At 50.1% G+C, this 18,387-nt stretch overlaps 1 protein-coding gene across 3 annotated transcripts in view; it reads left to right on the plus strand.

Annotated features, from left to right (window-relative positions):
* The window catches only part of LOC139277320 (cytosolic 10-formyltetrahydrofolate dehydrogenase-like), a 207,558-nt gene extending 196,557 nt beyond the window's left edge, over positions 1-11,001 (plus strand). For 2 of the 3 annotated variants that reach the window (XM_070895630.1, XM_070895632.1), the window contains exons 22-23: positions 6,889-7,088; positions 8,718-11,001. In XM_070895630.1, coding sequence (XP_070751731.1) covers positions 6,889-7,088; positions 8,718-8,773 — 256 coding nt within the window. In that variant the 3' untranslated portion in view covers positions 8,774-11,001. Of the gene's footprint in view, positions 1-6,888; positions 7,089-8,717 lie in introns of those variants that run through there. The other variant, XM_070895633.1, reaches the window with a different exon arrangement.
* The last annotated feature ends 7,386 nt before the right edge of the window (positions 11,002-18,387 follow it).

Below are 18,387 nucleotides of genomic sequence, written 5' to 3' on the forward strand. Positions count from 1 at the left end.
GTACGAAAGCATGGGCCTTACACTAAACATCCGTAAGACAAAGGTCCTCCACCAACCTTACCCCACCGCACAGCACTGCCCTCCAGTCATCAAGATCCACGGCGGGGCCCTGGTCAACGTGGACCACTTTCTATACCTCGGGAGCCTATTATCAGCAAGGGCAGACATCGACAACAAGGTTCAACACCACCTCCAGTGCCCCAGCGCAGCCTTTGGCCGCCTGAGGAAAAGCGTGTTCAAAGACCAGGCCCTCAAATCTGCCATCAAACTCATGGTCTACAGGGCTGTAGTGGGACCCGCCCTCCTGTATGACTCAGAGACATGGACCATATGCAGTAGAACATCAAATCGCTGGAAAAATACCACCAACGATGTCTCCGCAAGATCCTGCAATCCCCTGGGTGGACAGACGCACCAACGTTAGCGTCCTCGATCAGGCCAACATCCCCAGCATCGAAGCACCGATCACACTCGACCAGCTCTGTTGGGCGGGCCACGTTGTTCACATGCCTGACACAAGACTCCCAAAGCAAGCGCTCTACTCAGAACTCATACACGACAAGCAAGCCCAAGGTGGCAGAGGAAACGTTTCAAGGACACCTTCAAAGCCTCCTTGATAAAGTGCAACATCCCCACCGACACCTGGGAGTCCCTGGCCAAAGACCGCCCTAAGTGGAGGAAGTGCATCCGGGAGGGCGCTGAGCACCTCGAGTCTCGTCGCCGAGAGCATGCAGAAACCAAGCACAGGCAGCGGAAGGAGCGTGCAGCAAACCAGACTCCCCAACCACCCTTTTCTTCAACCACTGTCTGTCCCACCTGTGACAGAGACTTTAATTCCCGTATTGGACTGTTCAGTCACCTAAGAACTCACTTTTAGAGTGGAAGCAAGTCTTCCTCGATTTCGAGGGACTGCCTATGATGATGACTCTCCCAGTACTGCCCCTCCGACAGTGCAGCGCTCCCTCAGTAATGCCCCTCCGACAGTGCGGCGCTTCCTTAGTACTGTCCCTCTGACAGTGCAGCACTCCCTCAGTACTGCCCCTCCGACAGTGCAGCATCCCCTAAAGGTCTCCTTCTATAAAACTGTTATGTATGTAACTATATAATACTTGCCACCAGAGGGTGCGACTGTTGGAGTCCTAATGGTCACCTGCACACCCCATGCAGGGCTAGTATAAAAGGTTGGCTGCCATGTTGTTTAGGCACTCTGGAGTTGTAATAAAGAAGACTAAGGTCACATTAAGTTTAGCTCACAGTACTCAGCCTCGTGGAGTTCTTCTATACATAACAGTTGGCGACGAGTAACAGAATACGAACCTTCACGCAACCATGGCTGCCGTTGGAATATTAGAGAGATTCGTAGAGGGTGATGATTGGGAAGCCTTTGTCGAGTGTCTCGACCAGTATTTCGTGGCCAATGAGCTGGAAGGAGACACTAATGCGGCCAAGCACAGGGCGGTTCTCCTCACCATCTGTGGGCCTAAAATATTCAGCCTCATCAAGAATCTGCTCACACAGACAAAACCAACGGAGAAGGAATATACAGAGTTGTGCTCGCTGGTTCGGAACCACCTCAAGCCGAAGGAGAGTATCCTCATGGCCAGATATCGTTTTTATACGCACCATCGCTCCGGGGCCCAGGATAATTTTGGAGCTGCGCTGGAGCAAATGCTGCGGGACTTTTTCATGCGAGGCATCAGCCACGAGGTCATTCTTTGAAAGCTGCTGGCTGCCGAAACCCTCGACCTGAGCAGGGCCATCGCGATCGCCCAGGCATGCATGGCCACGGTTGATAACACCAAACAGATACCTTCCCAACATCGAAGCTCACCGGCAAGTACTGTGCATAAAATGACGTCGCTAGCAGGCCGAACTGCATATGGCAGGACCTATACGTCTGCAGCTGCAAGACCTGTGATGACTCAGAGTCTGCCATCAGGGTGAATGTGAATCCATTAGCACCGTGTTGGCGCTGCGGGGGTAATCATCAGGCCCATCAATGTCGATTCAAGCACTACGTGTGCAAAGACTGCACAACAATGGGGCACCTCCAGCAAATGTGCAAACACGCTGCAAACATACCATGTAGCAGAGGATGATCGATCCGGCGCGGATCACACAGCACAGGCAACTCTACTCGAGGAAGAAGTGTATGGGGTACATACCTTCACCACCAAGAGCCCTCCCATAATGCTGAAAGTCAAATTAAATGGAGTTCCAGTATCCATGGAGTTGGACACTGGTGCGAGTCAGTCAATAATGAGCCAGAAGGCTTTCGAGAAACTGTGGGGCAATAAAGCACAAAGGCCCAAACTGAGCCCGATTAATGCAAAGCTGCGTACCTACACCAAAGAGCTCATACCAGTCATTGGAAGTGCGGCAATGAAGGTATCGTATGATGGAGCTGTGCATGACCTATCATTGTGGATTGTTCCAGGCAATGGCCCAACGCTGTTCGGCAGAAGCTGGTTAGAAAAGATTAGATGGAATTGGAATGACATCAAAGCACTATCTTCAGTGGATGACGCCTTGTATGCTCAAGTGCTGAGCAAGTTTTCCTCGCTATTCAAACCAGGCATCGGCAACTTCACAGGCGCCAAGGTACAGATCCATCTAGGCCCCAATGCATGACCCGTCCATCACAAGGCTTGGGCGGTTCCGTACATGGTGAGGAAGAAAGTTGAGATCGAACTGGACAGACTCCAACTCGAAGGAATCATATCGTCAGTCGAGTTCAACGAGTGGGCCAGTCCACTTTTTCCGATGTTGAAAAGCGATGCCACGGTCAGAATCTCCGGAGACTACAAGGTAACGATTAACTGAGTCTCACTACAGGACCAGTACCTGCTGCCCAAGACGGATGACCTGTTTGCAATGTTAGCTGCGGGGGGGGGAGGGAGTCGTTCACCAAGTTGGACCTAATCTCCGCCTACATGACACAGGAGCTAGCTGAATCTTCGAAAAGACTGACGTGCATCAACACACACAAAGGGCTGTTTATATACCACAGGTGCCCTTTCGAGATTCGCTCGGCTGCAGCCATTTTCCAGAGAAACATGGAGAGTTTGCTGAAATCTGTTCATCGCACCGTTGTGTTTCAAGATGACATCCTGATCACTGGTCGTGACACCATCGAACATCTACACAACCTGGAAGAGGTTTTAAGTCGTCTAGACAGAGTGGGACTCAGGCTGAAATGCTCCAAGTGTGTTTTCCTGGCGCCAGAAGTCGAATTTTTGGAGAGAAAGATTGCAGCAGACGGCATCAGGCCCATGGACTCAAAGACAGAGGCCATCAAGAATACATCCAGACCACAGAATGTGACGGAGCTGCGTTCGTTCCTGGGACTCCTCAACTATTTCGGTAACTTTCTACCCGGGTTGAACACATTGTTAGAGCCTTTGCACATGTTGCTACGTAAGGGTGATGACTGGGTTTGGGGCAAATCTCAAGACACAGCCTTTGAGAAGGCCAGGAACCTGCTCTGTTCAAATAAGTTACTTGTACACTATGACCCATGTAAACGTTTAGTGCTAGCTTGTGATGCCTCATCGTATGAGGTCGGCTGTGTGTTACAGCAAGCCAATGTATCAGGCAACCTCCAACCAGTTGCATACGTGTCTAGAAGTCTGTCTAAGGCTGAGAGAGCCTATAGTATGGTCGAGAAAGAGGTATAATGGGGTTAAGAAAATGCACCAACACCTATTTGGACATTGGTTTGAGCTTGAAACAGACCACAAGCTGCACATTTCGCTGTTTTCAGAGAGCAAAGGTATAAATACCAATGCTTCGTCTCGCATCAAAGATGGGCACTAACATTATCCGCTTATCACTATGTTATCCACCACAGACCAGGCACTGGAAACTGCGCCGATGCTCTCAGCTGGCTACCATTACCCACCACTGGGGTTGAAATGGATGCTTTTGAGAGCGAGGGTCACCCATCACAGCTCGCCAGATCAGGACCTGGACCAGCCAGGATCCTGTACTATCATTAGTAAAGAGTTGCATCCTAAATGCGAACTGGTCGGCCGTTCCCAGGGAAATGCAAGATGAAATTAAGCCGTTCCACCGACGCAAAGACGAAATGTCCATCCAGTCGGATTGTCTCTTATGGGGTGATCGCTTGGTTTTGCCAAAAAAAGGCAGGGAAACGTTTATATGCAACCTACACAGTACCCACCCAGGCATTGTCATGATGAAGGCAATTGCCAGGTCGGATGTTTGGTGGCCCGGCATTGACGTTATGCGTGCGTCAGTGCAACACTTGCTCGCAACTGAGCAATGCACCAAGGGAGGCTCCACTGAGTCTGTGGTCATGGCCCTCCAAACCGTGGTCCAGGATCCACGTAGATTTTGCCAGCCCCTTTCTAGGAAAGATGTTTTTAGTAGTTATGGACGCTTACTCCAAATGGATTTAATGTACAATCATGTCATCCAGCACGACCACAGCCACCATTGAAATCCTCCGGGCCATGTTCACCACCCATGGCTTGCCCGATGTCTTTGTCAGTGACAATGGACCGTGTTTCACCAGCTCGGAATTCAACGAGTTTATGACCCGCAATGGCATCAACATGTCAGGTCTGCTCCGTTTAAGCCCGTGTCTAACGGTCAAGCAGAGCGGGCAGTCCAAACAATCAAACAGAACATGAAACGCGTATCAGACGGCTCCCTGCAGACCCGCTTGTCTCTCATTCTGCTCAGTTACCGGATGCGACCCCAATCGCTCATCAGGGTTCCCCCGGCAGAATTGTTAATGAAGAGATCCCTCAAAACCAGGCTCTCCCTAGTCCACCCGGATCTTAATGATCACGAGGAAACCCGGTGACACCGGCAGAACATGTACCATGATCGCGCGGCTGTTTCACGTGACATTGATGTTAACGACCCGGTGTTTGTCCTGAATTACGGTCATGGTCCCAAGTGGGTTGCTGGCACTGTTTTGGCCAAGGTGTTTATAATCAAACTGTTAAATGGCCAAACGTGCAGAAAGCATTTAGATCAGACCAAATTGCGATTTACCAACAACCAGGAACGACTTGAAGAGGACATCACCATCGACGATCCACCAACACACACCCAACCAGCAATCGACCTCGCTGTCAATCACGAGGATAAACCCACCTTTCCTGAGAGTCCGGTCAGACCAGCTGCGGTGCAGTGCAGCAATGGTTCGGCCAACTCACATACGCCAGGGTTTGAACTTAGACGATCAACCAGGGAGCGAAGGGCACCGGATCACCTCAACTTGTAAATAACTTGTACCAAAGACTTTGCGGGGGGAGTGATGTTATGTATGTAACTATGTAACACTTACCACCAGAGGGCGTGACTGTTGGAGTCCTAATGGTCACCTGCACACACATGCAGGGCCAGTATAAAAGGTTGGCTGCCATGTTGTTTAGACACTCTGGAGTTGTAATAAAGAAGACTAAGGTCACACTAAGTTTAGCTCACAGTACTCAGCCTCGTGGAGTTCTTCTATACATAACAAAACCCATCCTTAAAATCTGGGATTTAGTGATGTCCCAAAGTGCTTTATAGCCAATGAAGTCCATTTTGAAGTGTAGTCACTGTTGTAATGTGGGAAACACAGCAGCCAATTTGCGCACAGCAAGCTCCCACAGACAGCAATGTGATAATGACCAGGTAATCTGTTTTAGTGATGTTGATTGAGGGATAAATATCGGCCAGGACACCGGGGATAACTCCCCTGCTCTTCTTCAAAATAGTGCCATGGGATCTTTTACGTCCACCTGAGAGAGCAGAAGGGGCCTCGGTTTAACATCTCAGCAGATGGGTCAGTGGGATTGGAAGATATCATAGAATCACACAGCACAGAGGGAGGCCATTCGGCCCATCGAGCCTGTGCCGGCTCTGTGACAGAGCGATTCAATCAGTCCCACTCCCCCGCTCTTTCCCCACAGCCCAGTAATTTTCCCTCCTTCAAGTATTTATCCAATTCCCTTTTGAAAGTTATTATTGAATCTGCTCCCACCGCCCTTTCAGGCAGCGCGTTCCAGATCACAACAACTCGCTGCGTAAAAAATTGTTTCTTCAACTCCCGCTCTGGTTCATAAATTACCTTCAATCTGTGTCCTCTGGTTACTGACCCTCCTGCTACTGGAAACAGTGTCTCCTTATTTACTCTATCAAAACCCCTCCTGATTTTGAACACCTCTATTAAATCTCCCCTTAACCTTCTCTGCTCTTAGGAGAATGACCCCAGCTTCTCCAGTCTCTCCACATCACTGAAGTCCCTCAGCCCTGGGACCATTCTCGTAAATCTCCTCTGCACCCTCCCCAAGGCCTTCATATCCTTCCTACAGAGCGGTGCCCAGAATTGGCCACAGTAATCCAGCTGGGGCCTAAGCAGGTGTTTATAAAGGTTTACCATAACCTCCTTGTGTGTCTGGGTGGCTCTGAGCCCCGGGGGCAGTACAGTTACTCACCGAGCCAGGAGACACCTTTCACTCTCCCGTGCAGACCTTTAGTGATATGAAGATTCTTCCACTTGTGGGAGAAACTAGAACTCGGGGCCAACAATATAAGATCATCACCAATAAATCCAACTGGGAATTCAGGAGAAACATCCTTACCCGGAGAGTGGTGAGGATGTGGAACCCACTGCCACAGGGAGTGGTTGAGGCGAATAGCAGAGATGCATTTAAGGGGAAGCTGGATAAACACATGAGGGAGAAAGGAATAGGAGGATATGTTGATGAGGTGAGATGAAGAGGGGTGGGAGGAGGCTGGAGTGGAACATAAACCCCAGCACGGACCGGATGGGCCGAATGGCCTGTTTCTGTGCTGTACACTCGATGTAATTTTCTGTAATGATCCGACTGTTGGAAGAACGGTATTGACCGTGTGTTTTTTGCACAGGGATCTCGATGGCGTGCTGAAACGGGCCAACGACACGGAGTTTGGGCTGGCCTCGGGCGTGTTCACCCGCGATATCGGCAAAGCCCTGTACGTCAGCGAGAAACTTCAGGCCGGCACCGTCTTCATCAACACATACAACAAGACCGACGTGGCAGCGCCGTTCGGGGGCTTCAAGCAATCCGGCTTCGGCAAGGACTTAGGTAGGACATCGGCGCGGGAGACTGCCAGGCCCCGCTCCTGGCTCGCTGGGTCACAGTGCTTCCCCCCAGGGCTCCCGGCCCAACACACCATGGCCGGTCTCAGCTTCCATCCTCGCTTTGTCTCAACTCAGCGGAGCTCGGCCCAGGGAAAGAACAACGAGGTGCATTTATATAGCGCCTTTCACAGAGTAAAACGTCCCAAGGTGCTTTACAGCAGCATTTATCAAACGAAATTTGACACCTGAGCCACAAAAGGAGATATTAGGGCAGGCGACCAAAAGCTCGGTCAAACAGGGAGGTTTTAAGGAGTGTCTTTCATGAGGAGAGAGAGGGGGAGAGGTTAGGGAGGGAGTTCCAGAGCTTGGGACCCACACACGGCCGCCGATGGTGGAGAGGGGGAGAGGGTTAGGGAGGGAGTTCCAGAGCTTGGGACCCACGCACGGCCGCCGATGGTGGAGAGGGGGAGAGGGTTAGGGAGGGAGTTCCAGAGCCTGGGGCCCAGGCACGGCCACCGATGGTGGAGCGATGGAAATCAATGTGCACAAGTGAGCAAAATTGGAGGAGCGCAGAGATCTCGGAGGGTTGTGGGGCTGGAGGAGGTTTCAGAAATAGGGAGGGGCGAGGCCATGGAGGGATTTGAGCTGCGGTAGGTACAACGCAACCTGTTTAAATATTTGTTATCGGGATGTGGGCGTCGCTGACAAGGCTCAGCATTTATTGCCCATCCCTAATTGCCCCTTGAGAAGGTGGCTCTTGATCCGCTGCAGTCCGTGTGGTGAAGGTGCTCCCACAGTACTGTTAGGGAGGGAGTTCCAGGATTTTGACCCAGTAACGATGAAGGAACGGCCGATATATTTCCAAGTGCGGCTGGTGTGTGACTTGGAGGGGAACATGGAGGTGGTGGTGTTCCCATGCACCTGCTGCCCTTGTCCTCGGTGGTAGAGTTCGTGGGTTTGGGAGGTGCTGTCTGAGATCGCCTGGCCAAGGGGATAGTTTAACCAGTGACTCCGGCTGGGTTGTGTGTGGTGGCCGGCAAGAACGAGCTCAAACTCCACTGTGATGCCACACACAATCGAATAGCCTGGAGACACTCAGGCGGTGAATCTCCATGAGGGGTAGGGGATGGAATCGTCCCGCGGAACGTCGGTGGAAAATCTAGGGAAGCCCTGCAAGAATTGATATTTCCCGGGGTTTCTTCCATTAAAGTTACGGGGCAGTGGGGGGGTCGTGGGGAGGGGGCTGGGAAGCTGCGGGGAGGCAGAGGATCGGTGGGGGGGCCGAGGGGGGCGATTGAGAGCAACCTCAGGGATATTTACCCCTTCATTGTCTCAAATGACTGGCTACTTGGATGGTTGTACCCAGCCCCCTCCCCCTCCCTGTAGCTAGATCCACCTCCCACCCACAATGATTGAGGGGGGAAGAGGGTCTTACGGGTTACGGAACCAAGGCGGGTGGATGGAGTTAAGACACAGATCATTCATGATCTAATTGAATGGTGGAACAGGCTCGAAAGGCTGAATAACCTCCTCCAATTGGTGGTGGAAGGGGGTTAGGATGAGGTGGCATCGCTCTTGCCCACACACCAGCCGCTGGTTACAGTGCACTAACTGCTGCTCCCTTACCCCACAGGGCAGGAAGCTTTGAACGAGTATCTGAGGACCAAAACAGTGACCGTGGAGTATTAGCAGAGGAGCGCGAGCGGGAAAGGAAGCCAAGATCGTTTGCCCTGGAGACTCACCGACCATGAGGTTTTCTCGAATGTAACAAATAATCAGGTGGACATTTGCCAATAATCAACAAATGATCTTTCTGCTCCCATTCCCCAGGCGTTCGCCCACCGAGCTACAATCACAGACGGAACGGGCGAGTGGGACTGACGGGGTTGCTCTTCGAAAGAGCCGGTGCAGGCTCGATGGGCCGAATGGCCTCCTTCTGTGCTTTACCATTCTATGAAAGACACGACTGTTGTAATCATTGCTTCTGATCTGGAACAAGAAACTCTCAACTTAAATCATTTGCATTTTACAATCAATGAGAATTTTTCTCCATTTAAATAATAACTTGCTCTTTGATTTTTTTCTGCCAAACTGCATGACCTCACACTTTCCAACATTATAGTCCATCTGCCAAATTTTTGCCCACTTACTTAGCCTGTCTATGTCCTTTTGCAGATTTTTTTGTGTCCTCCTCACACATTGCTTTTCCTCCCATCTTTGGATCATCAGCAAACTTGGCTACTTTACACTCAGTCCCTTCTTCCAAGTCATTAATATAGATTGTAAATAGTTGGTTTCCCAGCATTGATCCCTGCGGCACCCCACTAGTTACCAACCCATTCACCCCGACTCTCTGTTTTCTGTTAGTTAGCCAATCCTCTATCTATGCCAATATATTACCTCCAACTCCGTGAACTTTTATCTTGTGCAGTAATCTTTTATGTGGCACCTTGTCAAATGATTTCTGGAAGTCCAAATACACCACATCCACTGGTTCCCCTTTATCCACCCTGTTCGTTACATCCTCAAAGAATTCCAGCAAATTTGTCAAACATGATTTCCCCTTCATAAATCCATGCTGACTCTGCCTAAAGAATGGTGGAGAACCACTATTGGCACGAATGCATGACCTCATCTCTCTCATCTGGAGGGAGGAGAGCATGCCAGGGGATCTCAGAGATGCAGTAATTATGACCATCTTCAAAAAAGGGGACAAGTCCGACTGTAGCAACAACAGAGGAATCTCTCTGCTGTCAGCCACTGGGAAAGTCATCGCAAGAATCGTTCTCAATCGTCTTCTCCCTGTGGCTGAAGAGCTCCTCCCGGAGTCACAATGCGGATTCCACCCACTACGGGGTACAACGAACATGATCTTCACCACCCGACAACTACAAGAGAAATGCAGGGTCCAGCACCGACCCTTTTACATGACCTTCTTTGACACTGTTAACCGCAAGGCACTATGGAGCGTCCTCCTCCATTTCGGCTGCCCCCAACAGTTTTTCACCATCCTCTGCCTGCTCCACGACGACATGCGGGCCATGATCCTGACCAACGGGTCCATCACAGACCCAATCCGCATCCAGACCGGGCTCAAGCAAGGCTGTGTCATCGCATCAACGATGTTCTCGATCTTCCTCACTGCAATGCTCCATCTCACGCTCAACAAACTCCCCCGCTGGAGTGGAACTAAACTATAGAATCAGTGGAAACCTGTTCAAACTTCGTCGCCTCCAGGCCAGATCCAAGGTCGTCGCATCCTCTGTCATCGAACTACAGTATGCGGACGACACTTGTGTCTGTGCATACTCAGAGGCCAAACTCCAAGCCATCATCAACATCTTCCTATATATAGAAAGAGGGGTCAATCCGTGTTCCTTACCCCAAATAAACTGGCCGTTCGTATCTCGCGACAGTTTCTCTGAACTCACCAGTGCTGTGTAATGTATGCGCCTGTGAGGATGCTCACAGGTTTGTAGAGCTGTTGAGTTGGGAGTGGCTTAGCCCATCACGTGGTGCTCACAAGACTCAATAAAACCTCAGCCAGTTGGGTTCAGGGGATCCACGATGAGACAGATGGTTGTGAGCCTGGTGGATGAACTGGTAATGTGTAGTGTGATAGTTAAACCTTTGTTAATAAACCAACTAATTCTTAATAGCTATGTGTTGCTATGAATTCTTTAGCAATGAACCCATGAAGCAAATACATTACACTCAGTATCAGAGGATTTACAAAACTCTTTCTCCTCTCCTGCTTTCACATTGGAGGGTATGGGTCATGTGTAGAAATGTATTTACATTTCGATGATCTCAGCCCCTCGCCACGATCCATCTTTTGCACTTTGCAGTCGCGATTGGCAAATATGATATGTAAGTGAAGTTTAATATATGCTGAATAAATGCTGTTGAATCAGAAATGATGTACATTTAATTTATTAAAGGTTAGAAATGCTTGGAATTATCTCAACTGTTCCCTCCAATCTCGCTCTCTCGTGCTCAATTTCTCTTGCTTGTTTCTCTTAAATTTACAAAATCCCGTCATCCAACCTCTCCCTCCATCCTCACTGTATTCAAATCAAGATTCCTCGCACCCTCTCCCAATCTCATTCAATCTTTCCCAGAGTGCTGATCAGCAACCTTGCCCTGGGAATGTTTGATGGGACAGTGTAGAGGGAGCTTTACTCCGTATCTAACCCGTGCTGTACCTGCCCCGGGAGTGTTTGATGGGACAGTGTAGAGGGAGCTTTACTCTGTATCTGACCCTGTGCTGTACCTGCCCTGGGAGTGTTTGATGGGACAGTGTAGAGGGAGCTTTAGACTGTGTTTAATAGTGATTGGGGCAGGGGAGACGGAATTGTGGTATGGATGGGTGGATGGGGAAGGGTGGTTGAACGGGGTGGTTGGATGGGGGTGTGCTGGGTGTTTTGGGGGAGGGTTTGCTCAGGAGTGACCGTGATCACACCATGGTCGAGCAGCTCTGGTGGGGTGACTGGGGGAAGGAGTTGGGCCCAGCAGGAGTTGGCACCTTCAGGGGAAGAGGACGGGAGGTGGGGGAGGCAAATTGCCAGCTGAGGCCTGTGAATGGGTTTGGTGGTTGGACTGACTCCAACACGGCAATCACTGCGGTTAATGTACAACATGTTCTGCCTCTCACACAAGGTCACTGCTTCCCACTGCTCTTGGCCCAAGGTAACCTCCAGCTCGACACCAGCCGATCACAAACAGAGTAAATGCCGCTAATTGTCGTCAAACGTTGCCTTGGGAACGATTATTGCTTGACTTGGAGTGACTCGCTCTGCCCCCTGCTGGTGAGTACAGGCACAGCCCAGTGTGGGGATTGGACGGGAATGAAGGGGTTATAGATTGTTCTCACAGTCCCATGTGATCATTTGTATGATAGCAAGACAAGAGTGAGCCGTGACTTAGTGGACAGCACTCTCGCCTCTCAGTTAGAAGATTGTGGGTTCAAGTCCCACTCTAAAGAGCTGAGCTCATAATCTAAGCTGACACTCCAGTGCAGTACTGAGGGAACGCTGCACTGTCAGAGGGGTAGTACTGAGGGAGCGCTGCACTTTCGGAGAGGCAGTACTGAGGGAGAGCTGCACTGTCGGAGGGGCAGTATTGAGGGAGTGCCGCACTGTCGGAGAGGCAGTACAGAGAGAGAGCTGCACTATCGGAGGGGCAGTATTGAGGGAGTGCCGCACTGTCAGAGGGGCAGTACTGAGGGAGCGCCGCATTGTCAGAGGGGCAGTACTGAGGGAGCGCCGCATTGTCGGAGGGGCAGTACTGAGGGAGTGCCGCACTGTCAGAGAGGCAGTACTGAGGGAGCGCCGTACTGTCGGAGGGGCAGTACTGAGGGAGTGATACACTGTCGGAGGAGCAGTACTGAGGGAGTGTTGAACTGTCGGAGGTGCCGTCTTTCAGATGAGATATTAAACCGAGGCCCCATCTGCTCTCTCAGGTGGACGTAAAAGATCCCATTGCTCTATTTTGAGAAAGAGCAGGGGAGTTATCCCCGGTGTCCCGATTTAATATTTATCCCTCAATCAACATAACAAAATACAAAATTTATCTGGGTCATTATCACATTGCTGTTTGTGGGATCTTGCTGTGTGCAAATTGGCTGCCGCATTTCCCACATTACAGCAGTGACTCCACTCCAAAAAGAACTTTGGGAGGTCTTGAGGTTGTGAAAAGCGCTGTGTAAATGCACGTTGCTTTACGAGAGTTGGGAAGGGTTCCAGTGGATGAAGGTTTCCCCTCGTTTACTGTAAGGACTGTCCCTTTAAGCTGCAGCAGCCCTTTAATTAGTGCAGCAACATTACATTTCCCTCTCCCCGCGATGGCCGAGCTCCCGATCACAGGTACTGGCAGTGTTGGAAACGCATGTACTTGCAGTTATGAGGCTGATCTCAGAATGACACACTGCTGCAGCACACACACACATAGATCATACAATCTTAGAAAGCATAGAAGTTTACAGCACGGAAGGAGGCCATTTCGGCCCATCGTGTCCGTGCCGGCCGACAAAGAGCTATCCAGCCTCATCCCACTTTCCAGCTCTTGATCCGCAGCCTTGTAGGTTACGGCACTTCAAGTGCATATCTAACAACTTGTATTTATATAGCGCCTTTAACGTAGTGAAACGTCCCAAGGCGCTTCACAGGAGTATTATGAGATAAAAAATTTCACACCGAGCCGCATAAGTAGAAATTAGCGTGGGTGACCAAAGAGGTAGGTTTTAAGAAGCATCTTGAAGAAGGAAAGAGAGGTAGAGAGGCGGAGAGGTTTAGGGAGGGAGTTCCAGAGCTTGGGACCAGGCAGCTGAAGGCACGGCCACCTATGGCTGAGCGATTATAATCAGGGGTGCGGGAGAGGGCAGAATTAGAGGAGCGCAGACATCTCGGAGGGTTGTGGGGCTGGAGGAGATTACAGAGATAGGGAGGGGTGAGGGCCATGGAGGGATTTGAAAACAAGGATGAGAATTTTGAAATCGAGGCGTTGCTTAACCGGGAGCCAATGTAGGTCAGCGAGCACAGGGGTGATGGGTGAACGGGACTTGGTGCGAGTTAGGACACGGGCTGCTGAGTTTTGGATCACCTCTAGTTTATGCAGGGTAGAATGTGGGAGGCCAGCCAGGAGTGCACTGGAATAGTCAAGCCTAGAGGTAACAAAGGCACGGATGAGGGTTTCAGCAGCAGATGAGCTGGGGCAGGGACGGAGATGGGCGAAATACAAATCCAAGTACTTTTTATATGTGGTGAGGGTTTTTGCCTTCTCCACCCTTTCAGGCAGTGAGTTCCAGACCCCCCACCACCCTCTAGGTGAAAACATTTCCCCTCAACTCCCCTCTAATCCTCTTATCAATTACTTTAAATCTATGCCCCCTGTTAGTTGACCCCTCTGCTAAGGGAAATGGGTCTGCTAGACGCTCCTCTTGCAATGACCCACAATGCTTCATCTTCCACTGGTTAGAAAATCGAGGTGACAGATTCTGACTTTCTTCATGAAACCGTCAGACGAATGATGAGCTTTTTGCGCGTCGGGGAGTTTGTGGTCTTGAAGCCTGTGGTTTCGGTGTGTTGTAATCATCATCATCATAGGCAGTCCCTCGAAGCGAGGATGACTTGCTTCCACGCCAAAAAGGATGAGTTCACAGGTGTTTCAATGAAGGACCTAATATTCCAGATCCCGAACTACATGCTGAAGGGTGGAAGATGCCTGTGCGTGGATTTTTTTAACGTGTGGTGGCCGTTGCACACCAGCCACCACACGGGCTTGACAGAGCTAGGTCTTGGTCCAGTGGCGAGGATTACCCAAGGTGACTGGAGACCAGCTGATGGTCTTGCAGGCTGGGACCACACCACCGCACCCTGCTCCCTCTAATGCAACCTTACAATCACAATTGAAGAGGATTTACTGTGTGTTGTAATACCACTGCTCCAGCACCAGATGGCAGGTGTGCGATGTGTGCGAGACGCCGGGGCAGAACGTTGCCTGGCATTACTGTGAGAGGCACGGTCGGCAAAAGGCGCCCGGAACGCAGTGGATACTGCGCCGAGGTTTCCGCACAGCCTCATTGGCATAAGTGTGAACCTCAAATCCCCCACGAATCAAGCAGCACAATCCAACCACTACTTGCAATTATATAGCACCTTTAACGGAGTAAAAAGATCCAAGGCGCTTCACAAGAGCGTAAATTAGACAGAATGTGACACCGAGCCACATAAGGAGCTATTAGGACAGGTGGCCAAAAGTGCTTGGTCCAAGAGGTAGGTTTTAGGGAGCGGCTGAAAGGAGGAGAGAGCGGTTCAGAGTCGTGCTGGCAATAGGGGCAATGGAGCCGGAAGGTTCTGGGTGGGAAGGTGGAGGAGGCAAAGTAAAACAGACTTCAGTGTGAGGCTGAAGAGCAGGTCCGTCATTGACCATTGCTCGCTGGTCACTGCAGGTACAGGTGATTAACGGCGGATACATGTGAGCGGGGCGGCAGTGCCTGAGGTGCTTGGCACAACCCCCCCTGGCTCTCCCGTTCCCCCCCGGCCCCCTCCCCATCCCGGCCCCATCCCGGCCCCCTCCACCCCTCCCCGCCCAGTCCCTTCCCCCCAGCCCCTTCCACCCCCCCTCCCCGGCCCCAACCCATCCCAGCCCCCTCCACCCACCCCCCGGCCCCTCCCCTTCCCCCCCGGCCCCTCCCCATCCCAGCCCCCTCCACCCTCCCGGCCCCTCCCCTTCCCCCCCCCGGCCCCTCCCCATCCCGGCCCCCTCCACCCCTCGTCGCCCAGTCCCTTCCCCCCGGCCCCTCCCCATCCCAGCCCCCTCCATCCCCCCCCGGCCTCTCCCAGGCCCCTCCCCCCTCCCCATCCCGGCCCCCTCCACCCCTCCCCTCGGCCCCTCCCCTTCTCCCCTGCCTCCTCCACTTGCCCCTGCCCCTCCCCTTCCCCCCGGCCCCTCCCTATCCCCGCCCGCTGGAGGAGGGGATGTAATATATATAGCTCCACCCAGTGGACCACTGGTTGTGTGGTGATTATAAAGTGACCGTAAACCAGGTTCAAGAGGGTAATCTCCCCAATACATTGCCGAATATAGAAGATTTGTTCACAACACTGACAGGTGGTCAGATCTTCTCAAAGTTAGATCTTACGAATGCCTACTTACAACTTGAACTAGATGAGGAGTCCAAGTCATGTTTGACTATAAATACTCATCTTGGCCTATATCAATTTAATAGGCTACCATTTGGAGTGTCTTCCGCCTCTGCCATATTCCAAGGGATGATGAACCAGATTTTGCAAGGTATTGAAGGGTAGTTTGTTATTTAGATGACATACTAAATTCAGCACCAAACAGGCAAATTCATAATAACATATTGAATGAAATCTTCAAATAGGTAGAGAAGCAGAGTATGAGTGACTGATCGCAAGTGTGAGTTATTTCAAAACTCAGTGGAGTACTTAGGGCGCAGAGTAGACAAAGATGGTTTACATCCAACCAAGGGAAAGCTGGATGCAATCAGAAATGCACCCACTCACAGGAATGTCACTGAACTTCGATCATTTTTGGGTCTTTTGAACTATTATGGGAAGTTCCTACCAGATTTAGCTACAGTATTACATCCACTGAATGAACTATTGAAAAAACAGATCCATTGGAAGTGGTCAGAAGAATGCGACACAGCATTTAAGGAGTGTAAAAGCCAATTGGTAGAGAGCACCATGTTGGTTCACTGTTGTAATATATATAGCTCCACCTGTTGACTACTGTGGCACTGCAGTCAGTGCTGTGTACAAATAAAGAGGGAACAGGTCACCTGACTAGAGTTTTGGAGTGTTCTGCCATCTTAAGGCTTATGTGTGTTTGTGAGTTGTACTGAAGATATAACAATGGCGATGAGAATGGGATAATCGGGGGGGAAAAGCTGCAATTTTTGTTGGTGGAGGATTCAGTCAACCGACAGAGAGACTTTGAGTGCGTCTCTGTTTTGATTAACAGCTACAAATCCAAGGTAAATTACAAGCACACTTGTCCGAACTGCCAGAGTCCAGATGGCCATGCCTATGGGAATAATAGGGCATTTGGGGGGAGTTTCAACGCGATCGTGAATGTTTCGGAGCATATGTGGAGCGGCTAGAACTGTTTTACACCGCAAATAATATCATCAAAGTCCCCAATGATGAAAACCATAACCGGGTGGTGTCGGAAAGACAACGGGCGATTTTCTTAACTGAAGCAGGGCCCGAGGTGTATGAAACCCTGAAAAATGTGCTTGTGCCTGTCAAGCCAAAGGACACAACTCTTAAGCAGATTCTAACTAAATTAGAACAGCACTACAGTCCTGAGCCCCTGTAAATTATCATTTCGGAATGCGAGATCAGTTAACCGAAGAAAATATCAGTGAGTACATTGTATCATCAAAAAAGCTATCTATTCACTGTAATTTCGGAAACTTTCAGGACCGAGCATTGCGTGACCGTTTTGTTTGTGGGATGAAAAATGATGTGATCAGAAGAAAGTTATTGACAACGCTTAACTTAACTTTTGATTTAGCGTGTCAGACAGCTATGTCAATGAACATGACTGACCAATATTCCTGAGAATTTCATACTATTTCCAGTCGTCAGACAACCGAGGTGAATCACCTGCAGGTTAAAAGTAAAATACAGTTGGGCCCCAAGGTCTCAGAAACTGCCAATGGTAACAGAGCATTGAAGTCATGCTATCGGTGCCTGGGACAACACATTGCTCAAAGTTGTCCATATGTGAAGGCAGAGTGTTTCATCGGCAGGAAAACTGGGCATCTCGCGAAGGCATGCCAGCTGAAGGGTAAACCAACTTTCAAAACTATAAATAGAAATCCCCAGAGACTACATAGCATGGAAGAAAAACAACAGGACGTGGAGGTTTTAGAGCTACACATCATCAGGAGCACGATTCGAAAAGTATCATAATCCACATAGATGTTGCAGGAACCAAGATACCCATGGAAATCGACTCTGGTGCATCCGTGAGAGTAGTACCGGAGTCGCTATCCTTCGACAAATTGCATCATTTCCCCTTGGAGAAATCCAAGATAGAGCTGCGAGGCTACTCGGGAGAGAACATTCCTGTGGTAGGTCATATCACTGTACCGGTTAAATACAAGGATCAATTTCAGAGCTTGCTTCTATTAGTAGTGGCAGGAGACAAGCCTGCCTTACTAAAAAGAAATTGGTTGGGATCACTGAAGCTAGATTGGAGTGAGATTTTTCGTGTTGAAATGAGATTTGCATCAAAGGATCTTGTCAATAAGAATTATCCGAAGGTGTTCTGTGAAACAGGCAGTCCGATCCAAGGCTTCAAGGCGACTGTCAGAGCACAAAATGACTCCAGATCGGTTTACTACAAGCCACGTTCCGTACCATATGCGCTCAAGGAGAAAGTTGAGCAAGAATTCAAAAGACTAGAGACTGAGAACATTATCTCTAAGATAGATCTATGTAATTGGGCTACATCTATTGTAGTTTTACCTAAATCTGATGGTACGGTAAGATTGTGTGGTGATTATAAAGTAACCGTAAACCAGGTTCCAGGAGTTTATGTCCCCAATACATTGCCAAATGTGGAAGACTAGTTCACAACACTGACAGGTGGTCAGATCTTCTCAAAATTGGATCTTACGAAGGCCTACTTACAACTTGAACTAGATGAGGAGTCCAAGTCATGCTTGACGATAAATACTCATCCAGGCCAATATCAATTTAATAGGCTACCATTTGGAGTGTCTTCTGCCCCTGCCATGTTCCAAGGGGTGATGAACTAGATTTTGC

This window comes from Pristiophorus japonicus, chromosome 12, assembly GCF_044704955.1.
Source record: "Pristiophorus japonicus isolate sPriJap1 chromosome 12, sPriJap1.hap1, whole genome shotgun sequence".
In the NCBI taxonomy this organism is placed as follows: domain Eukaryota; kingdom Metazoa; phylum Chordata; class Chondrichthyes; family Pristiophoridae; genus Pristiophorus; species Pristiophorus japonicus.